Here is a 26,799-nt window from a genome sequence, read left to right on the forward strand (position 1 = left end):
TGTGAGGAAGATCAGCCCTGAGCTAACATCCATTCCAATCCTCCTCTTGCTGAGGAAGACCAGCCCTGATCTAACATCTATTGCCAATCCTCCTCCTATTTTTCCCCTTTTCTCCCCAAAGCTCCAATAGATAGTTGTACATCATAGTTGCACATCCCTCTAGTTGCTATATGTGGGACACCGCCTCAGCATGGCAGGAGAAGCAGTGCATTGGTGCCCCCCCGATCCAAACGCAGGCCGCCAGTAGCGGAGCGCACGCATTTAACCGCTAAGCCACGGGGGCCAGCCCCCAGATATACTTTTAAATAATATGAGTGGCACCAGTTAAGCAGCCACATTTTCTCTAGTAGATTTATTATCCTCCTCCCAAATTATCTTCCCAGGTTAGGCCTAAAACTCCATTTTAAATGACTGGCTTTACATTTCCTGTTTAGCCCTAGGATAACTTCTCCAACAGTATATTGGGTTATGAATTTAGAGCAATAGATACAGAAATGGAAGTCTCTTTTAAAGTGTTTTTTCCCAAATTCTGAAATCATTTCATTTTATGTTTGAGATTAGAACACCTCTTACCAGACAAACTATCTGCAAAACCCTGAACATACCAACCTCTTGTCACTTTTATTCACCTGCTTTCTTGAGTGGGACAAAAAGTCTGGGACTTTATCCACAGCTTATCTTACATATGGCACTGTTTAAAGGAGAGATAATTATTATACAGTGCTATACTTCCGCCCAAAAATGAGTTTCATCCAAATCTAGATGTCCTCATGAGATTATGTCAAACAAATAAATACTGGGCCGGCCCAGTGGCTTAGCGGTTGGGTGCACGCGCTCCGCTGCTGGCGGCCCAGGTTCGGATCCCAGGTGTGCACCGATGCACCACTTCTCCGGCCATGCTGAGGCCGCGTCCCACATACAGCAACTGGAAGGATGTGCAACTATGACATACAACTATCTACTGGGGCTTTGGGGGGAAAAAAATAAATAAATAAAATTATAAAAATAAATAAATAAATAAATATTATCTTTTATGTGATAACAGAAAAAGGGCTGAGAATCACAGAACTACAGTGCCCCTCCCAAAGAGAGTCCCTACTATTCTTTCCCCATCAAGGATCCCAAAATAGAGCTATTTAAAACAATACCCAACTTGGGAGTTCTTTCTCACTTCTTATACTATTAAGAGGAGGTAAAACTTCTTGAATAAATGGAGACATTTTTTAAAATCTAGCAAACTTAAAAGAGGCAAGGTGTCTTAGAGATTTTGGAATGAAGGAGACTCTAAACCCTTTCAATCTCTTTCTCATTTCCATCCATAATTTGGAGAAAAATTTTGGATATTAACACTTGTGGAGGTACAGTTAAGATTTTGGTGTTTGGGTTTTTTTTTTTTTTTAAGCTGCAAAGCTCTCAAGAATAACTGGAGCTAGAGAGGGGCTCAGTAGAAAAGTAACAGGTTTTCTTCCTAACTGGTTCCTTGAGATGACAACACCAGTCAGCCCAGCTAACTAGGTAAGAGAATAGAACAGGACTCAAAGCAGAAGCCCAAATATAATTTTTTAAAAATCCGATACAGAAGAAACCCCCATCACATTAATTAAAAATAAGACTATAATTTCCCACAAATAAAAAGCTGGATGGGAGGCAATAAAATATAGATAATATGTAACATAAAACTTGGAGAATAATGGCTTTAACATAGTATAAACAGTACCTCATATTGAGGATGTCCTGCACAGATAAGAAGCAGTTCCAGAGTTCGTAGGTCCCCAAGACCTTGGCCTGGAGTACAAACAATTTTTTCAAGAAAAGTTTCACATAGTTCAGTGAAAATACGGCAGTAATTCAGAACTCTGTAGATGAAAGAGGAATGAGAGCATCCAGTCAGAAATCTGGAATTATATGTATATACTCACAGACACACAAATACATAAAAGGATCCTCAGCCTAGGAGACATGTAGTGATTATCTGCTGTGCTGTATCAAAATCTCCGTAACAGCCACCTTTTCTTACATCATTTACTTTTACACATATAAACAAATGACTCGTAAGTCACTTTAAATTCTCAATTACTAAAACATGTGAATAAAATTCCCATCAAATCACACTTGATACTTCAAAGTTCATCCCCAATTCTTAGAGCTTTACCCTTTGTAAGTGCAAAAAATAATTACTTTCCATGATTACAACCTCTCCTTCTGCATCCAAGTCACCACTCTGGTTCAGATGAGAATAGCAGAGCATCTTTAGGATGCAGTGTGTATATTTACAGAATCACAAAGGATAAATGAATAATAAAAAGTGACTTAAAAGAACACCAGACTGTATGTGAACCCAGAACTACTGCCTTAAATACTACTCACTTGTCTAAATCTTCACGTGCCACAGCCATATGATAGGCAGTCTCCAGTGTCAGGACTCCTTGAAAAAGTTGCATGGCTAATGGCAAGTTAGTCTCCACATTCTCAATGGCATAGAGAGCTGAGCACACACAGTCCGAAGCAGCTTCATGTAGGTTGGATGAGGTCTTATCCTGTTGCTGGGAGATAGCAGGAATAGGGAAGTAAGAAGTATGATCATTAAGCTGTAATCCAAGTAACAGGAAAACAATTATAGCCTGTTTCTGAACACATACTTTAAATGCCTAACAGCCTAACAGTCGTGGCCCTTGACGAGACAACATCCATCAACCTTCCCAGTCCTATTTCTGACTATGTCCCTATATGCCAAATAAATCAGCCCTTTTGCACCTCAATCACGGTCACATGACTCCTAAAATCCATGTTTTTTTCCACACAAGTCCCTCCAAATGGAATGCCATGTGTTCCCTGCCCTATTTTAATCTGTGGAAATCTTTTCTATCCTTTTTCTGATATTTCAGTACTATATAAAATGAAAGGGTCCAACAAGTATCAAGGATCCATACCTAACACATCATTGTGATGTTTCAGAATACCAAGGTTAAACAGAGATTCTTAAAGCTTCTGGGGAGAAGAGGAGAAGGTAACTTAGAAAGGAGCAAAAATTAGACAGTTATCCAGCTTCTCATTAACAATGATGCCTGCCAGTATACAAAAGAGCAAGGCCTTGGAAATTTTGAAGAAAAAGAATATTAAACCCACAACTCTATACTTACCTAAACCATCAATCAAGAATGAAAGTAAAATAAAAATACTTCTCAGGCATGCAAAAACTCAATGTTTACTTCCCACATATCCTTCTGAGGAAGGTATATGAGGAGGTTCAAAAAACAGTTAATCCAATCCAGAAGCATAGTAAAGAGAAGTCCCAGGATGATAGCTGGGAAGCAGATCTAAAGAGCAACTGACACAAATTAGAGCAGATCAGAAGGTTCAAGGAGAGATGCCTCCAGGGTTCCTATTTCAGAGAGTATAGTTGAGAGGCTAGATAAATTTAGTGAAGGCATATTAGTCTTCTGTGAATAATAAAAAACAAGGACATTTAGAATCTCCAGGGGGTAAGCTATATAAGCAGGGTTGGGAGAGCAGAGAGATGCAAATTATTCATTAGGTTATTCTTAGATTGGGTGGTGGATGCAAAAAATATTCATGGTATTACTGTTTTAAAAGTTAAATGTTCAAATTTATTCTTTTGTATATATCAAGCATTATATTTTTAAAAGAACTATAGGCGGGCCGGCACCGTGGCTTAGCGGTTAAGCGTGCGCGCTCAGCTACTGGCGGCGCAGGTTCGGATCCCAGGCGAGCACCAACGCACCACTTCTCCAGCCATGCTGAGGCCGCGTCCCACATACAGTAACTAGAAGGATGTGCAACTACGACATATAACGGCTTTGGGGGAAAAAAAAAGGAGGAGGATTGGCAATAGATGTTAGCTCAGAGCCAGTCTTCCTCAGCAAAAAGAGGAGGATTAGCATGGATGTTAGCTCAGGGCTGATCTTCCTCATAAAAAAAAAACAAAAAGAACTATAGGAAAAAAGGCTATATAAGGAAGTTGTGGTTCAAACATAAAGCAAACTAAAATATGGCATGATTTTGAACCACTGAATGAATGTAGGAACGAGAATATACTTGACCCTAACTCTAGAAACACTCTTCTTTTAAGTGGCAGAAGGGTCCCGACACTAGATCAGTAGAGAAGATAATATAATCCCGGCACACTACTTAGCTTGTTCCTTATCTCAATCTCTATTCCCAGAAGTCACCACTGGTGGGCCGGCCCCGTGGCTTAGCGGTTAAGTGCGCGCGCTCCGCTGCTCGCGGCCCAGGTTCGGTTCCCAGGCGCGCACCAACGCACTGCTTCTCCGGCCATGCTGAGGCCGCGTCCCACATACAGCAACTAGAAGGATGTGCAGCTATGACATACAACTATCTACTGGGACTTTGGGGGAAAAAAATAAATAAATAAATAAAATTATAAAAAAAAAAAGTCACCACTGTTTTAAATTTGAAGTGTATTCTAGACTGTTCTCCATTCATATGTAAGCATATTCATAAATTTTTTAAACAAAAGTGGGATTTGAACTCATTTATATTGACTACTCTTCACATAATTTGGTGAGATGAGAATAAAAATTACCATTATTGATGGAGGGCATCAAGAGACATGGAGATACAGACAATGACTAGCAAAACAATGATTAATATCCTAACTTGCCTGAGTCTTAGCTTCTGATGCAAGAATGACAGAAGAAATACACCACCAAGAATGAAATGCTAAAAATGTCTCCTTGCAGAATGTGCTTTCCTCTTCTTTCTTTAATTCACAGTGATAGCAATCTAGTATCATGCTACTATCTTCTAAATAATAGTGCACCAGCATACAACCAGTATACACAGAGCTTCCATACTAGTATGTCTTCATGGAAGGAAATCATCTGGGAGAAAGAGACAAAGTCACTCCCACCTCCAAAGACCTGTTCAATATTCATGCTTGAGAGATTGCTATTTTTCTTGTTCTAAAAACTAGTCCTTTATTTTAAGCACTCACTCCTATCTATCAAAACAGAGGAATGTATTACAAGGCACTATTACTTTCAAAGTTTAAGGAAGAAATGCACAAGTATATAGAAAGACATTACTTCTTATTCTATTAATCTCAAAAACCCAAAATCCATCCTAGACATACCCTGATGTTTAAGTAAACTATCTCAGGGACAAAGATAATATTCTGATCTATAATTGTCTCAAAGACCCAATGACCATTATTAGAAACCACAACTTTATACTTTTAAAACAAGGAAAAAGAGAGGATTGCTGGGAAGATGGCACACAGAAGGACTCTGAACCCACCTCCTCCCACGGACACAACAAATTTACAACTACCCTTGGAACAATTACCCCTGAGTGGGAACTGAAAACTGGATAAAAAGAACCCCCACAACAAGGGACAGTGCTGACTGAGGTGGAAGAGGCAGAAATTCCTTTCTGGAGAGGAAAAAGCTACATTCTAGCCATGATGCTTCACGGCCAGGAGAAATCTTAAGATATGAAGTGTTCCCTGGATTAGCGAGAGATCTGAGCAGGAGAGCTTTACCACAAGCAGCTTTTGGACTCAGCACAACCAAGACGAGTGTCAGGATATCTGGCTTTGCTGGTTATTAACAACAACAGGGTATACCCCCAGAAAAGTTATCAAACATAAGGGAAAGAAAAGCCTGCTCTTAAAGGGCCCATGCACAAATTCACCGGTTTCGGAAAGCAACCTAAAATCACAAGAAAGGTGTACAGTCCTTTGGTGAAAAGAGACTCACTTGATAGGCTCTGGGTGCATCCCAGCAAGAGTCGAGACCTCCCCAGGCTGGGACTGAGACACTGGCAGCAGCCATTATTGTGACCTAGTACAGGCGCCCTCACAGACACTGCCAGATGCCATTCGAGTTCTTCCCCTGGCCTGTTAGTGCAGGGTCTGCCCCACCCACTAGAGCACCGATTTAATCCAGCTCAGCCAGGGCAAGCAGCCCACCCTAGGGACTGGCCCTACCCAACAGCAAGCCCTCAGGGAACTTGTGGGCCCACTCTGCAGGCATCTGTGAGGGGCGGGCTTGCCTTGGTGGAGTGTGTGGGGCCTCTGCAGTGGGTCAGGGCATGCTCACAGGGCAGGACTGCACTGACAGGGTGTGTGGGCCTGCAGGCAGTGGAGCTTGTCAGCTGCAGCAGGCTTGTGCTTCTCAAACAGCCATACAAGGGATCAGTCCACCTTCCAACACCTGAAACAATTGTGTGCTACCACGCCTGGGGCAGGCCCCACCCAGCTGCACTACTGAGAGTGCTGACAACAGCGCTGCAGGCCAGAGGCCTACAGCAATTGTAAGCCCCTGAGCCTACTAACCAGCCACACTGGGGGTCTACTCACTTAACAGAACAACTGCAGCAGGAATGTGCTATTAGACCTTGCAGCCAACTTTGCTGGGGCTCCTCACACTCAATAAAGTGACTGATGGGACCATCGCAGCTTCACATAGCTGAGCATTATAACCAGCTGGCTATGGGGACAGCCTAGCCTCCCTGCACACCTGCAGCAAGAGCAACCCTGCCACAACAGAAGGACACAAGTAGCCCACATAAGGGACACTCCTGGAACATTTGGAACTGGTGACAAAAGGAAGCACACTTCTGGGCCTCATAAGGCATCTCTTACATAAGGCCACCTCTCCAAGACTGGGAGATGTAGCTGATCTACTAATACATAGATACAAGCACAGAGAAAGAGGCAAAATGAGGAGACAAAGGAATATGTTCCAAATAAGGAAACAGGACAAATCCTCAGAAAGAGAACTAAACAAAACAGAGATAAACAATCATCTGACTAAGAGTACAAACTAACAGTCATATGGATGCTCACTGATCTTGGGAGAAGAATGGATGAATTCAGTGAGAACTTCAACAAACAACTGAAAAATATAAAAAAGAACCAATCAGAAATGAAGAATACAATAAGGGAAATGAAAAATTCACTAGAGGGAATCAAAGCAGAGTAGATGATACAGAAGAATGGATCAGTGAGCTGGACAAAAGACTAATGGAAATCACTGAACAGATGAAAGACAAAAGAATTAAAAAGAACAACGACAGTCTAAGGGACCCCTGGGACAATATCAAGTGCACAAACCTCTGCATTATAGGCGTCCCAGAAGAAGAGAGACAAACAGGTAGAGAATCTATTCAAAGAAATAATAGCTGAAAACTTTCCTAATCTAAGGAAGGAAACAGACATCCAGGTACAGGAAGCAGAGAGAGCACCAAAAAAGATAAGCTCAAAGAGGCCCACACCAAGACACATTATAATTAAAGCATCAAGAATTAAAGATAAAGAGAGAATCCTAAAAGCTGCAAGAGAAAGGCAACAAGTTACATACAAAGGAAACCCCTTAAGGCTATCAGCTGACTTCTCAGCAGAAACTTCACAGGCTATAAAGGAGTGGCAGGATATATTTAAAGTGCTGAAAGGAAAAAACTGAGAGCCAAGAAGACTCTACCTGGCAAGGTTATCATTCAAAATCAAAGGAGAGATAAAGAGTTTTCCAGACAACCAAAAACTAAAGAAGTTTGTCACCAATAAACCAGCCTTATAAGAAATACTAAAGGGACTTATTTAAGTGGAAAAGACAAGACCACAAATAGGAATAAGAAAATCATCAAAAAAAAGCAATAACATCACTAGTAAAGGCAAATATATACTAAAGGTAGCAGATCAACCACCTATGAAGCTAATACGAAGGTCAAAAGACAAAACTACTAAAATTATCTATTTCCATGATAAGAGGGTAATGGATATACATGCACATAAAAGATGTTAAATATGATATCAAAAACATAAAGTGTGGGAGGAGGGGAGTAAAAGAGTAGTGCTTTTAGCAAGAGGTCAAACTTAAGAGACCATCACTTAATATAGACTGTTATATACGCAGGTTATTATATATGAACCTCACGGTAATCACAAACCAGAAAATACACAAAAATAAATACACAAAATAAATACACAAAATACACAAAAATAAATACACAAAAATAAATACACAAAAAATTAAGAGAAAGGAACCCAAACATAACAGTAAAGGAACCCAAACATAACACTAAAGAAAGCCATCAAACCACAAGAGAAGGAACAGAGAACAACTACTAAAACACCCAGAAAAAAAGTAACAACATGGCAATAAGTACATACTTATGAATAGCTACTTTAAATGTCAACAGACTAAACGCTCCAATCAAAAGACACAGGGTGGCTGACTGGATAAAACAAGGAAAAAGAGACCAACGGTTTTTTGTAACTTGGATTTTGACATGTAAATCCCTGATCTACATAAAAGACCGTTTTCCCCTTAAACCTAACTAATAGACGCTACTCTGAGTATTAAAATTAACACCTTAATTTGGTACTTGGCAACAAGGAAGGGACACTGCTGCTTTCTTACTACATACTTTCCAATCACTGTGCAGAAATCTGAAAACACTATTATGTCCCAGAAAGTCACTTACTATAAGTGACTATGTGGTGGAAATACTTTGATAAACAAAGCCATTACTTACTAAAACCTCAAAAAGGAGTGCTAGTAACTTATTGTTAGCCATGAAGTTACTGTCCAAAACTCCTAAGTTAAACCAACTTCCCAAACAGCGAAAGACCTTCATAAGCATTTTCTCATCTGTTCCTGCTTTTTCTACACAGGTCATCTGAAAAGAAAGAAAAAAAGTTAAAACAAATAATGTTAATCTTTATAGTTAAACCATATGACAATCACATTACAGGTATAATAATGAGAAGGATGACAATAATAACAGCTAATAGTTAAAAGTGCTTTCTAAGTGGCACAGTTTTCAACACTCTTAATTCGCTTAACCCCCACTAAAACTCTGTAAGTAGATACTATTATTATGCCCACCTTCTCAATTGGGAAGTTGAGGTATAGGGACGTTACAGACTTGCCCAAAGATAGCTATGTTTCAGAAATAACTATGTTTCTTAGATCCCACTTCTGCATTAGTGTAACATTACCAATAGAATTGTTTTAAAAGTAACTCATCTATACCCTTGATTTTATAGAATAGAAATAAGCTACTCATACTACTATACATTCTCACATGAAAAGCTGATGTTTCAATTTCAGCACCTGGATACTCCAGCAAATATGCCACTCCACAAAAAGTGACACTACTATAAATTATGATAGTCTATAAAAGATAAAATGAAAAGTCAAACTAAAACTCACCATTGTTTCTCTTTGCAAACTGTTTTTCTGATGTATATTTTTTCCAAATAAAGCGTAATGCAACTTTTTCTGGATAAAGAATGTTTATAAATAACTTTTGCAGACAATGAGTTAGAAACATAATTACCATGGGGGTTTGGCATGGGAGGTATGAAATCCCATAATGATCTAAATGCTGACACTTGTACTTCCAGTAGCCAGTTCCCCCTACATTTGCAGTATCAGACAATAATGATTACATACTTATTAATTAGTTTGAATTGCACTGAACTGAATTGAAAGGAAGGAAGAAAAAAAGAATTGAATTAAAGTAAGTTCATGGCAACCCGCCACCCTCCCCCCTCCCCCCGAAGCTTTGAAGCTCTCAGTGTTAACTCATTACATAATTCCTTGGCCTTTATGCCTCCTTAATGACATTTCAATTTTAATAAGCCATGATGTTTACAAATGGAAGGACTTGACTGTACATTCTAACTACTGACTCAAATTCAAGAACAGAATTTTGGAAAAACCTTACATCTAAAACTAGTTGCTTTGAAGAGAAGAAATTCTGTTAAATCAAATACACAATAAAGCTTCAGAACTAAGAGTTATTTTCAGTTCCTCTTTGAGAACTATATAATTAAAAACTCTGTCTCTTAAAGTAAGGCCTCAAAAGCTGAAAGATAAATGCCAGAAGAGCTCACCAGCAAAAAATACAGCAGAGGAAATAAGAATTGATCTTGGATCAACAAAATGGAGAATAAATGAAGGGAGAAAAGTATTAGAGGCCAGGCTCAGTTCAGCTATAGAGAAAAAAGAATAATATTAAAAATTTTTTAAAGTTTAATGCAATGTTTGAGAATGGGTTCATTTAAATAGACCAGAAAAGTATAATACTGACAAGAAAATGGGATGGAATAGAACCACTGAAAAGAATGTGAGGGGAATGAATGAAAAAGGTTTTAAGAGGCCTTTGGCACCTGGTATTACAGCCAAATACCTATTTTTCTTGACAATTCTGGACTAATTTCATCCTCTAGGTTCTATCACATGACAAGCTACATAACAGATACAAGCTACATATACAGACCTTATTAAGTACCATAGGGATATATTTTTCAGATTTCATCACAATAAGTCAGGCTATCACTTGTCAATTATGATGAAGGGCTAAGTCAAGCACATGCCTTGGAGGCCGAAGTGGCTGTTGCACTTGACCATTGTGGCAGTAACGATGACTATAAGAACTGTAGTGTCAGCTGGATTCTTTCGAGTTCACTTGAGCACTTACAAAAAGAAAATGACAAGCTCAGATCTGTTAACTCTTAGCTCAAGTCACAGTCTGAGAACCAGAGAGCTTCCATGACAGCTCTAAAAGCTCTTAATTTTTGTAGCTACAGGGCTAATACGCTGAAACTCATATACAAAATTTAATTGTGTAGCTTGCTGAATTACAAACAACAGTTGAATTTACAGTCTCACTAAGTTTCTCATGTGAAAGTTAGGAAATTGAGTGGTAAAGAATGGGATTCTGAAACTTGGAATGGAGATATCTGGTTGGACCCTAATGAAACACCCAAGCCACTCATACCAGTGGAAGTATGAGCCTTCTAGTATCTGAGAAGACTAGCCTTCCTCAGCTTGTAAGCCCTGTAATAACCTCATCTGAGACAGATGCCTTGAAGGGGCATGCTCACTCTCTTCAAGACCTACCTTAACCATGTCCTGTGTCACCCATAACTAGGGTCAAATCTCAGCATATTCCAGGGGGATGACTACACACAGGAGGAAATAATTTACACATCAAGAGAATCACAAAACTTTGCTAATAGGTATCTGGAGAAACCTGGGAAACATATGTGGAAGTGGATTCTAAGGGTATTAGACCAATGGAGGCTGGAAGATAACAATAGATTGAGCCAAACTCATTGATGTGAGTATACTTCCTAGAGATTCTGGTTTGTTTTGTTTTGTTTTTGTGAGGAAGATCAGCCCTGAGCTAACATGCATGCCAATCCTCCTCTTTTTGCTGAGGAAAAGTGGCCCTGAGCTAACATCCATGGCCCTCTTTCTCCCGTTTATGTGGGACACCGCCACAGCATGGCCTGACAAGTGGTGCCTCGGTGCGCGCCCGGGATCCAAACCCAGGCCGCCAGCAGCAGAGTACACGCACTTAACCGCTACACCATGGGGCCGGTCCCGAGATTCTGGATTTAATGAGTATATGGAGCCTCTGGGAAGGAGGAATATCACCAACAGGAATACCATGGTGCAAATATCTAGGATTTTGGAGCAAATCTACCCCTTCTTCTGAAGGTAGCTATTCTCCTTTTGAGAAGCAGATTCTGGCTTGCTACTGTGCATTGGTAGAGACTGAACATCTAACCATGGGACACTAGGTGATCATGTGGCCTGAGCTTCCCATCATGAACTGAGTATTGTCTGAACTACCTACCATAAAGTTGGGCATGCGTAGCAGCAACTTGTCATCAAACGGAAATGGTATATAAGAGACTGAGTTCAGAAAGGTCTGGAAGGTACAAGAGAGTTGCATGAGCAGGTAGTTCAGATTCCTTCAACACCCACTCTTCTTGCATTGATTCATCCCCCTCAATCCATGCCCATGGCGTTCTGGAGTGCTTCTTATGACCAGATAACTGAAGAAGAAAAAACTCAAGCCTGGATTACAGATGGATCTGCACAACATGCTGGCACCACCTGAAAGTGAACAGCTGCAGCATTACAGGCCCACTCAGGGGCTATAGTGAAGGACAGTGATTGAAAGAAAATCCTCCTAGTGGGCAGAACTTCAAGCAGTATATTTGGTTGTCTACTATGTCTGGAGTGAGAGATGACCAGAAATATCGATCTATACTTATTTACAGAAATTTGCCGGGACGGCCCCGTGGCTTAGCGGTTAAGTGTGCGCAGTCCACTGCTGGCGGCCGGGGTTCAGATCCCGGGCGCACACCGACACACCACTTCTCCGGCCATGCTGAGGCTGCGTCCCACATACAGCAACTAGAAGGATGTGCAGCTATGACATACAACTATCTACTGGGGCTTTGGGGGAAAAAACAAATAAATAAATAAAATTATTTTAAAAAAAAAACGAAATTTGCCAATGGTTTGGATGAATGATTAGAGATCTGAAAGAATCAGGATTGGAAGATTGGTGAAGTCTGAGGGGGAGGTATATGAATGGGCACAGACTGGAGACATTTCTGTCCTATGTGAATACTCACGAAAGGGCACCACTATAGAGGAATTTCTCAATGATAGATGGACAAAATGACAAACTCTATGCTGTCAGCCTCCTACCCTAGTCACCCAATGCTTGCTCAATGGGATCATAGACAAAGTGGCCATAGTAGCAGGGATAGAGGCTACATGTGGGATTAACATGGGTCTCCACTTACTGGGGCTTCAGTGGTTAACACTACTGATAAGTGTCTAATCTGCCAAGAGCAGAGACCAACAGTGAGTCCTCAGTATGGCACATTTCCCATGGGGACTAGGTTGATTGATTACATTGTTCTTCTAATTATGGAGAAAGCAAAGACTTGTCTTCACAGGAATAGACTCATATTCTGGATGTGGATTTGCCTTCCCTGCTTGTAATGCTTCTGCCAGCACTATCATTCATGGACTAACAGAATGCCATATCCAACCACCATGACACCATATCTAACTAAGGAACTTCTATCAGAGTAAAGGAAGTACATTAATGGGCAACTTTGGGCTCTGTTGTTTTGGAGATCTTGGTCCCCAACGAAAGAATGCTTCTACCAGGAAACACCAAAATGACTCCAGTGAATTGGAAGGTAAGACTACCACCTGGACAATTTGGGCTTCTTATGCCACTGAACCAACAGGAAAAAAAGGGGTTAATCCACAGGTTGGAGTAATTGATCCCAATTACCAAGAAAAAATTGTGTCGCTTCTACCTAATGGAAGCAAAGAATTCTTAGCCTGGAACCCAGAGGATTCTCTATGGAGCCTCTTAGTACTTCCATGCCCAATAGTAAAGGTTAATGGAAAACTACAGAAGCAACAACCAAAGAAGGCAGGATGATTGAGGGCTCAAGACTCTTTGGAACGAAAGTTTGGGTCACTTCACAGAGTAAAGAACCCCAACCAGCCGAGGTTCTGGCCAAGGCAAGCATCTTAGTCCATTCAGGCTGCTATATTAGAATACCATAAAATGGGTGGCTTATAAACAACAGAAATTTTTTTTTTAATTTTATTTATTTATTTATTTTTCCCCCAAAGCCCCAGTAGATAGTTGTACATCATAGTTGCACATCCTTCTAGTTGCTGTATGTGGGACGCAGCCTCAGCATGGCCGGACAAGCTGTGCGTCGGTGCGCGCCGGGGATCCGAACCCAGGCCACCAGCAGCGGAGCGTGTGCACTTAACCACTAAGCCACGGGGCCGGCCCTAAACAACAGAAATTTATTTCTCACAGTTCTGAAGGCTGGGAAGTCTAAGATCAAGGCACCCACAGATCCAGTGTCTGATGAGAACCTGCTTCCTGGTTCATAAACAATTGTCTTTTCGATGTGTCTTCACATAGTATAAGGGGGAAAAGGAGCTCTCTGGGATCTCCTTTATAAGGGCACTCACTAATCCCATTCATGAGGGCTCTACCCTCATGACCTAATCACATCCCAAAGGCCCCACCTCCAAATACCATCATACCAGGAATCAGTTTTCAACATATGAATTTGCGGGGGACACAAATATTCAGTCTATAGCAGCAGGGGAAAGATGAAATGAGTTGTGGAAGAAGAAAGCCACAGATACCAATTATGGCCTTGTGACCAATATATAAATGAGGGCTATAGAAGCTTTGCATATTTTCTATTTGCTTGTTATGCCTCTGCACAAGAGTTTAAATGTGTGTAAAAGAGTGCATATGGAAGATGAGTTAGTCAAATGGGAAGACTGTGGCCAATTATAGATTTATTGACTCTTAGCTCCAAATTCACCCTTTTAGACTACTCCGTAAAAACGGATCTGGGCTCTTCAAATATTTTTTCCTGTACCAGCTGGCACTAACTTTTTGTCAGAAGGACAATGGAGAGAAACTGCAAGAGGAAAAGAATTTTGCTTCCTGGTTCCAGTGTGCTCACTTGGCAGCCTTTTGCAGAATGTGCAGTTTCTCCAGCCCCAGACTCCTAGCTTCTCTAGTGCCTGGCTCCTGCAGTGCACTGGCCAGCAGTTTCCCCACCATTCCCCCACCCCCACCAACAGTTTTGTAGCAAAGTGCTTCTGGCTCATAAGTAATGTACAACTTCTCCAGCACCAGATTCAGTACACCCGGCTTCTCAGTACCTGCAGTGTACAGTGCCCAGGAGCTTCCCCTGGTACTCCCACATCCAGGTGATTTTGTGGCACAGTGCCTCTGATGAGATACCTTCCCTGAACAGCTTTCTTGGGCTTCCTGGAAAGCAGATTTCCAGCAAGTTCAAGAGGACAGATTTTCAGCAGCATGCAGCACCACACATGGCTATGGCCCCTACAACAGGGTCTGGATCTCAGCCCTGCGAGAAGGGTACACTCTTCCCTCCTTGGAAACTCTATCAAAGACTTGGGGTTAATGACTGCTCCTTGTATCTGTTTTATTTCTATATTCTTTACAGAATTCTTTACTTATTACCAGACAATCCCCCGTAACTGTAACCTCCTGTTATAGTTAATCATTCTTTATATTAAACATTCCCACAGGGCCAGCCCCGTGGCTTAGTGGTTAAGTGCGCGCGCTCCACTACTGGCAGCCCGGGTTCGGATCCCGGGCGCGCACCGACGCACCGCTTCTCCAGCCATGCTGAGGCCGCATCCCACATACAGCAACTAGAAGGATGTGCGACTATGACATACAACTATCTACTGGGGCTTTGGGGGGAAAAAAAGGAAGAGGATTGGCAATAGATGTTAGCGCAGAGCTGGTCTTTACTTCCTCAGCAACAGGAGGAGGACTGGCATGGATGTTAGCTCAGGGCTGATCTTCCTCACAAAAAAAACATTCCCACAAATTACTAGGTAGGTTTCTCTCTCCTGACTGGACCCAGACTAATACTAAAAGGAACCAAAAATTCTAGATCTGGGGCAAGGAGGTAAGAAGATGAGTATTAGTCATCTTTTTGTGTGAGGAAGCTAAGAAGTGCTCTAGTGGCCAAAGTTATAACATTTTAAGCATCAAAGAATGATTTTAGTGGAAACTCTAGATCAATGAAAATCTATGAGTCCATAATAGTCCATAAAGAGAAGGCCAGAAAAAAAAAAAAAAACAGCAACATTTGAGGCAGCTTTAAAACAAATCCTTATTTTGAAAACAGGAAATTAAAAAAGAATTAAGATTTATCCTGCCTTTTTAGTAGGAACTCAGAAGAACGCAAACTAATATATATGTCATAGAAGGAATGACAGAATTAGTAAAACATTATTTTGCAAACCACAATGAAATTATTAAGGCAAGGATTATCAACTAGAATTTAAAACCATTACGCAATAGGTTCATACAGAATTGGACATTTGTAAAATAACAAACTGCCATCATACAAATTGCATTATATTACAAGGGGGAAAACAGACTTTATAAATAGAAGAATCAGACTGTCATCATCCTAATCCAGTCAATCTTAGCATCACTAATGGAAGGTCAACCAAAAAGTATTTATCTTCTGATAAGATGCAGCATGGAGTACCTAAAATGCACTGTAGTCAAAAACGTTTAACCTTTTAATACTAATCCATCAAGGCTTTCAGTCTTTCTTAACCAGCGTTCTGGGAAAGAATTAATTCCTGCAGAAAATGATTTGAGTGACTACTTTCTCGATTACCCTATTGATGGTACATAGCGGGATCATTATTAATGCATAGGAGTGAAATCATTACATACACTGAATGCCTTAGGACATTAGTTTAATTCTCTTGAGGAACCTCTACTGAGAAGGGCTGCTTTAGACATAACTTCCAATTAGAGGAATTATAGACAACAGGAAAACAAGCTAAATGAAACAAAAGGCAACCAGAAAATCCAGAAGGTTAAGATATTCTATAATACAAGTGATCCAATCTCTTCAACAAATCACTGCCATTTTCAAAAAGGAAGGGGAAGAGGGACTGTGATTAAGAGTCATAAGAACCTGGGCCGGCCCTATGGCTTAGCGGTTAAGTGCGCGCACTCCGCTACTGGCGGCCTGGGTTCGGATTCCAGGGGCGCAACGACGCACCGCTTCTCCGACCATGCTAAGGCCGCATCCCACACACAGCAACTAGAAGGATGTGCAACTATGACATACAACTATCTACTGGGGCTTTGGGGAAAAAAAAAAGGAGGACTGGCAATAGATGTTAGCTCACAGCCGGTCTTCCTCAGCAAAAAGAGGAGGATTAGCATGGATGTTAGCTCAGGGCTGATCTTCTTCACAAAAAAAATTTTAAAAAAATAAAATTTAAAAAAAAAGAGTCATGGGCCGGCCCCGTGGCTTAGCGGTTGAGTGCGCACACTCCACTGCTGGCGGCCCAGGTTCGGATCCCGGGCGCGCACCGACGTACCGCTTCTCCGGCCATGCTGAGGCCGTGTCCCACGTACCTCAACTAGAAGGATGTGCAGCTATGACATACAACTATCTACTGGGGCTTTGGGGGGAAAAAATAAATAAATAAAATCTTAAAAAAAAAAAAAAAGAGTCATAAGAACCTGATACAAGGCATGGTTCCAGACTGGATATTGATTTGGAAAAATGCTATAAAGGACATTTTAGGACCAACTTGGGAAATGTGAATACGGTCTGGGTATTTATTAGATATAAAAATTTACTGAAATAGAAAGATAAAGCTAGATGACTGAAAAAGTAGGCTGCAGAAGGGTAGACAGAGTAAAATCTCATTTAGATTTTAAAAATTTGTACATACTTTCATAAAGGATATGTACTAAAGGGTTATTTAACAGTGTGATCTCCAGGTGGTTTGAATGTAATGCTTGTCTATATGTTCTAATTTTCTATAATACTATCTCTTTAAAATAGTTAATTGAAAAATATTTAACTTAAAAGAATAATTTTCCAGTGAATTTCTAACACCAAACTGAACACAATTTTAAGCAAAATTTAGTTTTTTCACATAAAAAGTTCTATGATACTGAACTACTGAAAAAATCCCTGAAAAATAATCTACTATAACCACATTACTGAGAAAATTGAGCTGGATTATAAAGACCTAAAAATGAGATGAGGGCTAGATAATCAATTTAATACTATCTAGTTCAGGAACCAGCAAGCATTTTCTATAAAGGGCCAGAGTGTAAATATTTTAGGCTTTTCAGACCATACCGTCTCTGTGAAAACTACTCAATTCTGCTGTTTTAGCCCAAAATTATGGACACAGACAATATGTAACTGAATGGGCATGACTGTGTTCCAATAAACCTTTATTTACAAATATAGGTGACCAGCCCACAGACCATAAATTTACCCTCCTGGTCTAGAGCATTAAAATTTCCACCTAATCAAAAAAATGTAACCACGTTTAACTCTATTTAAAAAGATGGTGGAGTATCAGGCAATCTATAATTGTGATATTGCTCAAAGGTCAAGTCAAGTCCTGTACCACCTCCCCACCAAAATCTCAAATCATCCTTAAGAGAAGATCTTTTCCTTAAGTAAAGTAAATTTATACACACTTCCCTTAGCATGGTCCTTCATCAAGAACTAACAGCTTGTATCATGAAGCAGCAGAAGAGCAAGGGATATGTAATCAGAAGGCCTGAGTCCAAACTCTGAATTAGCAGTTGTGTAATTCTAAAGCCTGTTTCCTATTCATAAAATGGAGATAACATCACCCTCACAGCATTACTTAGAAGCTCAAAAAGAATAGTTTCTGGGGGCTGGCCCATGGCCAAGCAGTTAAAGTTCCACGCACTCCACTTCAGCAGCCCAAGGTACACAGGTTCAGATCCTGGACCCAGATCTACACCACACATCAGCCATGCTGTGGCGGCAACCCACATACAAAACAGAGGAAGACTGGCACAGATGTTAGCTCAGGGCAAATCTTCCTCAGCCAAAAATAAAAGTATAGTTTCTGAAAGTATTTTTGAATTGTAAAGTGTTATATAAATGCTACAGTACTATCATTGCCAAATTTTGCAAAGAAAGCTGTTTCACAATAATGCAATTGAATTACAAGATAACCACCATGGCTTTCTGCCTCTAGGCAGCAACTTATTATTTCAAACCTACTCACCAATAAAGATACCACTGTACTAGAGTAGAAGGCTAAATCTTCTATAATTTCTGTGCGCCGGTTAGCTCCAATTCGTAAGGAACGACTATGTACTTCTTCAGGTAACACTGTAAGGATCTCCAGCAGAAAAGGCAGAGAAGTTACATCATTGCTATATCTGGAAAAGAAAAGAGGAGAGACATAAATTATTTAGAGTCAGAAAATACACACAATCATATAAGGAAAACTTAACAGCCATCAGAATAACCCATGATAACAAAAGCAGCATTCTTTCTACAGTTAAAGGGGAGAAAAAAATAGATATAATTTTTTGGAAATCAAAATTTCAACCTGCATAATCTCTAACGCAGCAATTCCACTTCCAGGAATTTCTCTCTCAGAAAAATCTCACATATAACATGCAAAGTATACAAAGATGTGCACTGCAGTACTTTTTTATAATAGCAAAAATACTGGGAAAATATAAAGGTCCTCTGTAATTAGGATAAAAAAGGTTCAAGACAGTTATACAATGGAACATGCATAGTCATTATAGTAAATGAGATATCTATGCCATAACATGAAAAGATGCCCACAATATATTAAATGAAAAAATATGAGTGAACAAATACATAAGTCTATGTATATTAAAATATACATGCACTTATTTATTTTAAAATGCTTAAAGGAAAGTCTAGAGGGTTATACAACCAATCCCATTAACAGTGGTTACTTATGAAATACAGGAAAAGGGAGAGAGGAAGGTGTTCGCTTTTTACTTTGAAAGCTTCCCTACTGTTAGAGTTTTTTCAAGGAGCAAGTGTCAATTTTCTTAATAAAAATTTTCTTAAGACAAAAAATAAACTATCCATTTAAAGGCTTTAATTACACACTATAGTTGGAGGTAAAAAGGACATCCACTTTGTTCAAAAATAATTTTCTCACCAAATGCCAAAATGCAAGCAAATCTCAAGATTATCTTGCCAAGACTATGAGGAAATGCTTTATTCAAAGTAGCAGGTTCCATGTATCTAAAAATAATACTGTCTCTTTGATAGATATGAAAATAAACTCCAACTAGAAAGAACATATACCCATAATGACTTTCAATTTAATATATCATTAAACATTTTGACAATATTTTCACAGAATTATTGACACATCAGTTAGTGGGAGTGATCCATAAGGCAATGAAAGACTTTGCTGCAGTTAATTCAAGGAATGTGTGTGTGTAAATTACGAGGGTTTTTTATGTCCCACATGACATATTCCTATAGTATTTAAATTTTAAATGATTTTCTTTTAATCTAACAAAAGTTAACAATAAATAATTCTATGTTAAGAGTTTGGGAAAACAGCAAAATAGCATAAAATCTCCCATGCATGAGTTACTTACTTTTCCACCAATGTTTGTACACATCCCTTCCAGGAAGGCATCTGTAGGGCAAGGTCTGCTATTGCTAAAGCCAGCTGAATAAGAAGAGAGATTAAATAAATGAATAGAACAGATGGGTTACCATCAATATTAACTGGAAAAGAAAGAAACTAAATTTCTTCCAAACAATATGACAATTAAGACTGACAACCCCCTCCTCCCTTTACCCCCACAACTATATATGTCATGTAAACTCTTCTGGGCTAGCTATAAATTGCTTGGATTTAAAAGTTAACCTTTAACTTTTAAAAATAAAAAACAAAACAAAACCAAAAAGAAATAGTCAGAAAGAATAGACTATATAGATTTTCCTCAGATTATATCAATACTTACTTTTATTTGGCAATACCATAGAACTTCACGGACAAATTATACTTTGCAAAAAGGCCAAAGCTACTGACAAAGTCAGCCCTTTGACTCACTCCTCAAGTAATGGATTGCCATTTCCCTTCTCTTTCCATTTCTCATCTTGAAGCCTTATGCAAAAGCCTCCTTCCTCTTCAAGGGCACTTCTATGCCAGGCAGAGAACACATGTAAGTATGTATTCACTGAAGTTTCCAGTTTTCCTTTCTAAGGTATTTCCCTGTCTAATGGGGAAAGGCCAGATACTCTAGCTCACCATTTCACTCATGAGACTTTTAGAAAGGATTTTTTAAAAAATTAACTATGTAGACCTCTGATCCAGAAGAGTGCAGTTTTTTAATCATCTGCAATTTTAACGGCGGGGGGGGGGTGGGGGGGGGGCTGTCTCACGCCTGCCTGTGAAAACCTATACTCACCTCTCTCACTTCTGGTATTTAAGTTAGTTTGAAACCAAATGAACTTTAAGACTAAGACAAAAGACTTAAATTTTCACTTTCTAGCCACCTATAAGAATATAGCAATAAGTCTGTAATAAAGTTAACATTACTTCACATGACCTAGCAATGTCAATCAAAATTAACCTGATAAATCCAAATGGCCTTACAAATTTCCCTAAAGAGAAGCACAGGATTTACCTGCGTTACAATGACAGGTGACAAGTCTTTCAAGTTCTGGATATGGGTTAGTAATGAGTCTCGTAAAGAGGCATGAGAGTCTGTGGGGAGCTCATAAAATGAGGTCTGAATCTTCATTTTCATGGTCTGTGCAGCAAAATAGCATGATTCCACATCCTGTCGGATCTGTAACAATTGATCTGAAATCTCCCATGCATGAACCTGAAAGTAAATCAGACAAAAATTTCTTAGAGACTACTTTTCTAAATAATTTTAATGCCATACAACCTCAATACATATATAAACATACTTAGACCAAATTATAATGAAAGAAAAACCTGACAAGCTAAATTACCCACTAATTCAGCCAATACTTCAACTACGTATTTATAGGCCCTGTTCAACAAAAGTATTACCTAAAATCTTCTGACTCATTCTAGGAAGGCTTATGAGTTATCAATTGCATCAATAGATCTAATCCTGTTGATCAGAATCATTAATTGTGAGGGGGGGAAAGAAGAAAAATGTCCCAGAAGTTTCTACTAAAACTAAAATGTCACTGTGTAACTTCCAACCCCTATCTATAGGTTGGATGTTTTCCCTTTTCCACTTAAAATAAGCTTTGTTCACGCTGAGAATTGAGCGTGGAAGCTATTTTAATATATCCTATAAATAGGAGAATATATTTCATATTGGTCTCAACAGTCCTACATGTCGATCTATAATTCCTGAATAAAACAGCAGAAAAACTCTCTCACCCCAAGTGACTATTTCACATACTTCAATTATTTTCTGATGTATTTATATTTGGCAAAGTGCTCTACATGCTACTAAAATCATTTTCATAGGAAAATAAATGTATCTATGGAAATACTACATAGAACAAAAGCATAGAATTTGGTCTCTAACAGCTAATCACAGTTACAAAAGGGAGTAGTCCTATTCTGAAAGATAACTTCGGGAACAAAATCATGCAGCACACAGTAGGCAACTAATCAACTGATAAATTCTAATCCAATTCTACACCAAACTGCCTCTTCATGGGAGAAGGCTAAAATGAGCTGGCAACAATGGACTGAAAAAAATTTTCAATCTCAATTCAGGAAGAGCCAACTGTGAAGACAGATTACATAGATTTACCTAGTCAATTTCTTATGATGATAGAGCACTTTACAAGTTATACATAATTATTCTTCAAGATCTTTCCAAAGATAAAACAAGAAATCAAAGAAAAGAAACACGTAGAATAAATGGCCTGTACAAGTTTGCAAACTAAACTGAAAACAGAGACCTTAAAATTCACAATGATAGGTTTATTGACATAAAACTTAGCTTTCAATCAAATAATAAACTGGTGGAAAATAAGCATGAAACATTAAGTTCCTTCTAGATAAAATGTATTTTATTAATTTTTTGTACTTTTTGCCCCTAGTATAATGTTGCAAAAAATCTTACAAGCCACAGTTTTTAGCCATTCATTCTCTAACCAGTAACCCAAGCACATCTATGATTTAATACGCCATCAAAATATATTTTGCTCAAAATGATATTTTTAAAAAGAATAGCAGAAAGAGTCTATGAAGACTTGAAATTTCCATAAACACCCTTATACAAACAGAGTAACTGGGGCTGGCCAGGTGACGTAGTGGTTGGGTTCGCCAGCTCGGATCCTGGGCGCGGACCTACTCATTGCTCGTCAAGCCATGCTGAGGTGGCGTCCCACATGGAGCAACTAGAAGGATGTACAACCATGACATACAACCATCTACTGGGGCTTTAGGGAGAAAAAAGGAGAAAGACTAGCAATAGATGTTAGTTCAGGAGTGATCTTCCTCAAAAAAAAAAAAAAACAGAGAAAATAAACAGCAAAATCAAAGCACTGTGAACACTTACAACAAAACTAGGGGTCATCCAGTTATCTCCAAGAACCCCACAATATAAATGGATGGGGACAAATCAGTGACATCTATAAGACCTATGTAGTTTCAGCTTCAATAAAAACAGAAGCAGAGGGAAACAACAGGGTATCTAATTCATCTAAGAGCTGAGGTACACCAAAAGAGCCAACAGGTCTTCACTAGAAAGCACAGGGAGCCAATTTGAGGACTATAGTTGAAAATGGAAAAGGTTTTGCCCAAATCAAAAGCAGGCGAGTAGAAGCGGTAAGCAGAAGGGGCCTATGTAAGGTCTAAGGAGATGGAACAGTCTAGCCTCTATACACTCTTGAAACTGAAGATCCAAGACAGGGCTCTCAACTAAGGAGTAAGTGTTGTAAACAGAATCAAAATTACACAGGACAAGTACAAAAGAGACAAAGGAAGAAATGGAGAAGGTAACAAAGCTAGGAAATCTTAGAAATCAAACCACCATATTTGTAAATACTATTTGAAAACAACAGAAAAGAAAACTCTCTGAAGTTGGAAATACTATCCTTAACCATGTCTCCTTCTAAAAGTTCAGAAAAACTAATTTCACAAAAAATAAGCAATTGAGGTCAAATGCCATATCTATAGGGGGAAAAAAGAGAATAATCAGCAGAATAACATCCTTACAAGGAAAGTAGGCCAGAAAAACATTTTAAATCTAGTCTAAAGGATATAAAAGCCAACCTGAAAGCTCCCAATGGCCAAAGCTAGAAAATCTGGAATAACAAAATAAATTATGATAGTATTGGATTATAACTCAAATAAAACAAATATCCATGAGTCCACACCGATGTGAATAATGATTGAATAAATAAATAACTGGGGAGGAGTTATTTGTAGGATGTAAAATATCTTTTTTACAGAAGAATGCTAGTTAATTAATGTAGAATGAATGAGGAAAATAGAAAATCACCATTAGAACACCACAGTAATAACTGCTACAGGCAAGACTCATGGATAAGTGATAAAATTAGCGGGTGAAACTTTAAAGAGAAACAGGATATATCAAAGTATCTCCCCAAAATATTAGTTACTGTCGTGGTTTTAATATATGTCCATAAATTCTTTGACACTTACCATGTAAGAACTCAGACTACTCTGCTGGAGAGACAATGTAAAGAGACCTAAGACTACATGGAAAGCAAGAGGAGCCCAGCTAAGTCCAGCCTTCCAGTCACTCCTACCAGTGTCAGCAATGTAAACGAAGCCATGTAGAACCTCCAGACTAGCCCATCCACCAAATGGATGCCCCATGGAGCAGAATTATCATCCATGGAGCCCTGCTTGAATTCATGACCTATGAAGTTATGAGATACAATGAAACAGTTTTTCTATTAAGTTACTAAGTTTTGGGGTAATTTGTTTCACAGTAGCAGATCACAAGAACAGACAGACAACCAGATATTATGTGCATCTGATGAAAGAACAGGAAACTACGATGACAAAAGGATCAAATCTGTGTCTCATTAAGCCTCTGGATCCAGCTGGCAATCTGCAGAAAATACAGAGCAGAATTGTATCATAACTATGCAATCAGCAAAATCCAGACTGTAGGGAAACTCAACAGGTCAAATGGCCCAGATTCCTCAACAGATAAATAATCTACAGAGAAAGAAAATGTGTGGATTAAAAGACACTCAAAAGATATATTTTAAAAAACAATAGCAAGACTGAAGTACAAGGGGTAAGAATGCCCTCTTGGGTGATAAAAATATAAAGAACCACAAAGAATGGATTACTATGAAAGAACAGTGGTTACTTTTAGGGAAAGGGAAGCAGTTATGTTAAACAGGGCACAAGGAAGACTTCTGAAGTGGCCAGTAAAGTTCTATTTCTTGACTTGAGTGGTGGCTACAAGGACACCGGCATACAGTGACTCACGAAATTAGACATTTGTTTCATGTAGCTTTTCTGTATCTGTGTTTACAAAACAAAACAGAACAACAAAACAAACAAAAAAACTCCAATATTACTAAATTGAATTAATATGAAGTCTTTCTTCCAAATGAAATCTAACTATCAACCTACCACGTTAGTACCCTTATGAAAAAGTTCATTGATTGTGTAGTGCCATGTTGTGCTTTAATCTGAATGACAGAAACTAGCAAAAAATACCAATTGTATCATTCTTGGTTATCTATATTTCTGACAAACATTTCTACGTCAGTAAAAGTAGAGATCTCAAAAATGAAGGGCAGGGGCCAGCCCCATGGCTTAGCGGTTAAGTGCGCGCACTCCGCTACTGGCGACCTGGGTTCGGATCTGGGCGCGCACCGACGCACTGCTTGTCCGGCTGTGCTGAGGCGGCGTCCCATGTACAGCAACTAGAAGGATGTGCAACTATGACATACAACTGTCTACTGGGGCTTTGGGGAGAAAAAGGGGGAAAAAAAGGAGGAGGATTGGCAATAGATGTGAGCTCAGGGCCAGTCTTCCTCAGCAAAAAGAGGAGGATTGGCACAGATGTTAGCTCAGTACTAGTCTTCCTCACAAAAAAAAAAAAAAAAAGGATAGAAGGTAAAGAATGGGAAGAATGCAAATGACACGCGGGACATAGTGAAAAAGTCTAACATCCATATAACTGAAAGCCTAGAAGGAAAAGAAAAAAATGGGGCTGAAGCACTATTTAAAGATAATGGCTGAGAAATTTCCAAACTGAGTAAAGACACCAAGCCACAGATTTAAGAAGCTCTACAAACGCTAAGGACAAAAAAACCAGACCCAGGCACATCATAATAACACTGCTAAAAAACCAAAGACAAAAAGGGAAATCTTAAAGGCCAGAGGAAAAGAGATGTATTATCTTTATTTTTATTTTTTTTTTAAAGATTTTATTTATTTATTTATTTTTCCCCCCAAAGCCCCAGCAGATTGTTGTATGTCATAGCTGCACATCCTTCTAGTTGCTGTATGTGGGACGCGGCCTCAGCATGGCCAGAGAAGCGGTGCGTCAGTGCGCGCCTGGGATCCGAACCCGGGCCGCCAGCAGCGGAGCGCGCGCACTTAACCGCTAAGCCACGGGGCGGCCCCAGAGATGTATTATCTTTAAATGAACAACAATTAGACTGATAGCTGACTTGTCAATATAACAACGGGAACCAAGTATTTTCAAAGTACTGAAAGAAAATAACTGCCAATTGGTTATTTTATACCCAGCAAAAACTCCTTTCAAAATACAATAAAATTAAGACATTTTAAGACCAAAAAGAAAAAAATAAGAGGAGAGGTTTCATTACCAAGAGACTCACAAAGAAGAAAATACTAAAGGGTGTTCTTCAACACAAAGAAATGGAAAGATAGCCCATGCTCTTGGATTGGAAGAATTAACATAGTTAAGATGTCCATACTTCCTAAAGCAATCTATAGATTCAATGCAATCCCTATCAAAGTTCCAACAACAGTTTTCACAGAAATAGAACAAAGAATCCTAAAATTTATACGGAACAACAAAAGACCCCGAATCGCTAAAGGAACCCTGAGAAAAAAGAACAAAGCTGGAGGTATCAGACTCCCTGATTTCAAAATATACTACAAAGCTATAGTAACCAAAACAGCATGGTACTGGCACAAAAACAGACACACAGATCAATGGAATAGAATCGAAAGCCCAGAAATAAACCCACACATCTATGGACAGCTAATCTTTGACAAAGGAGCCAAGAACATACAATGGAGAAAAGATAGTCTCTTCAACAAATGGTGTTGGCAAAACTGGATAGCCACATGCAAAAAAATGAAAGTAGACCCTTACCTTACACCATACACAAAAATTAACTCAAAGTGGATTAAAGACTTGAATGTAAGACCTGAAACTGTGAAACTTCCAGAAGAAAACATAGGCAGTACGCTCTTCAACATCAGTCTTAGCAACATATTTTCAAGCACCACGTCTGACCGGGCAAGAGAAACAATAGAAAAAATAAACAAATGGGACTATATCAAACTAAAAAGCTTCTGCACAGCAAAGGAAACCATCAACAAAACGAAAAGACAACCTAACAATTGGGAGAAGATATTTGCAAACCATACATCTGATAAGGGCTTAATCTCC

The 26,799-nt window shown here is 39.2% G+C and overlaps 1 protein-coding gene across 3 annotated transcripts in view; it reads right to left on the minus strand.

Annotated features, from left to right (window-relative positions):
* The window catches only part of TNPO3 (transportin 3), a 93,808-nt gene that overhangs the window by 49,911 nt on the left and 17,098 nt on the right, over window positions 1-26,799 (minus strand). For all 3 annotated transcript variants that reach the window (XM_058529662.1, XM_058529656.1, XM_058529668.1), the window contains 6 exons: window positions 20,845-21,045; window positions 19,807-19,880; window positions 18,432-18,588; window positions 8,518-8,661; window positions 2,368-2,543; window positions 1,718-1,856 (listed from right to left, as the gene is read on the minus strand). In XM_058529662.1, the coding sequence (XP_058385645.1) occupies window positions 1,718-1,856; window positions 2,368-2,543; window positions 8,518-8,661; window positions 18,432-18,588; window positions 19,807-19,880; window positions 20,845-21,045 (891 nt within the window). The remainder of the gene's footprint in view (window positions 1-1,717; window positions 1,857-2,367; window positions 2,544-8,517; window positions 8,662-18,431; window positions 18,589-19,806; window positions 19,881-20,844; window positions 21,046-26,799) is intronic.

Source organism: Diceros bicornis, chromosome 3 (genome assembly GCF_020826845.1).
Source record: "Diceros bicornis minor isolate mBicDic1 chromosome 3, mDicBic1.mat.cur, whole genome shotgun sequence".
Classification (NCBI taxonomy): domain Eukaryota; kingdom Metazoa; phylum Chordata; class Mammalia; order Perissodactyla; family Rhinocerotidae; genus Diceros; species Diceros bicornis.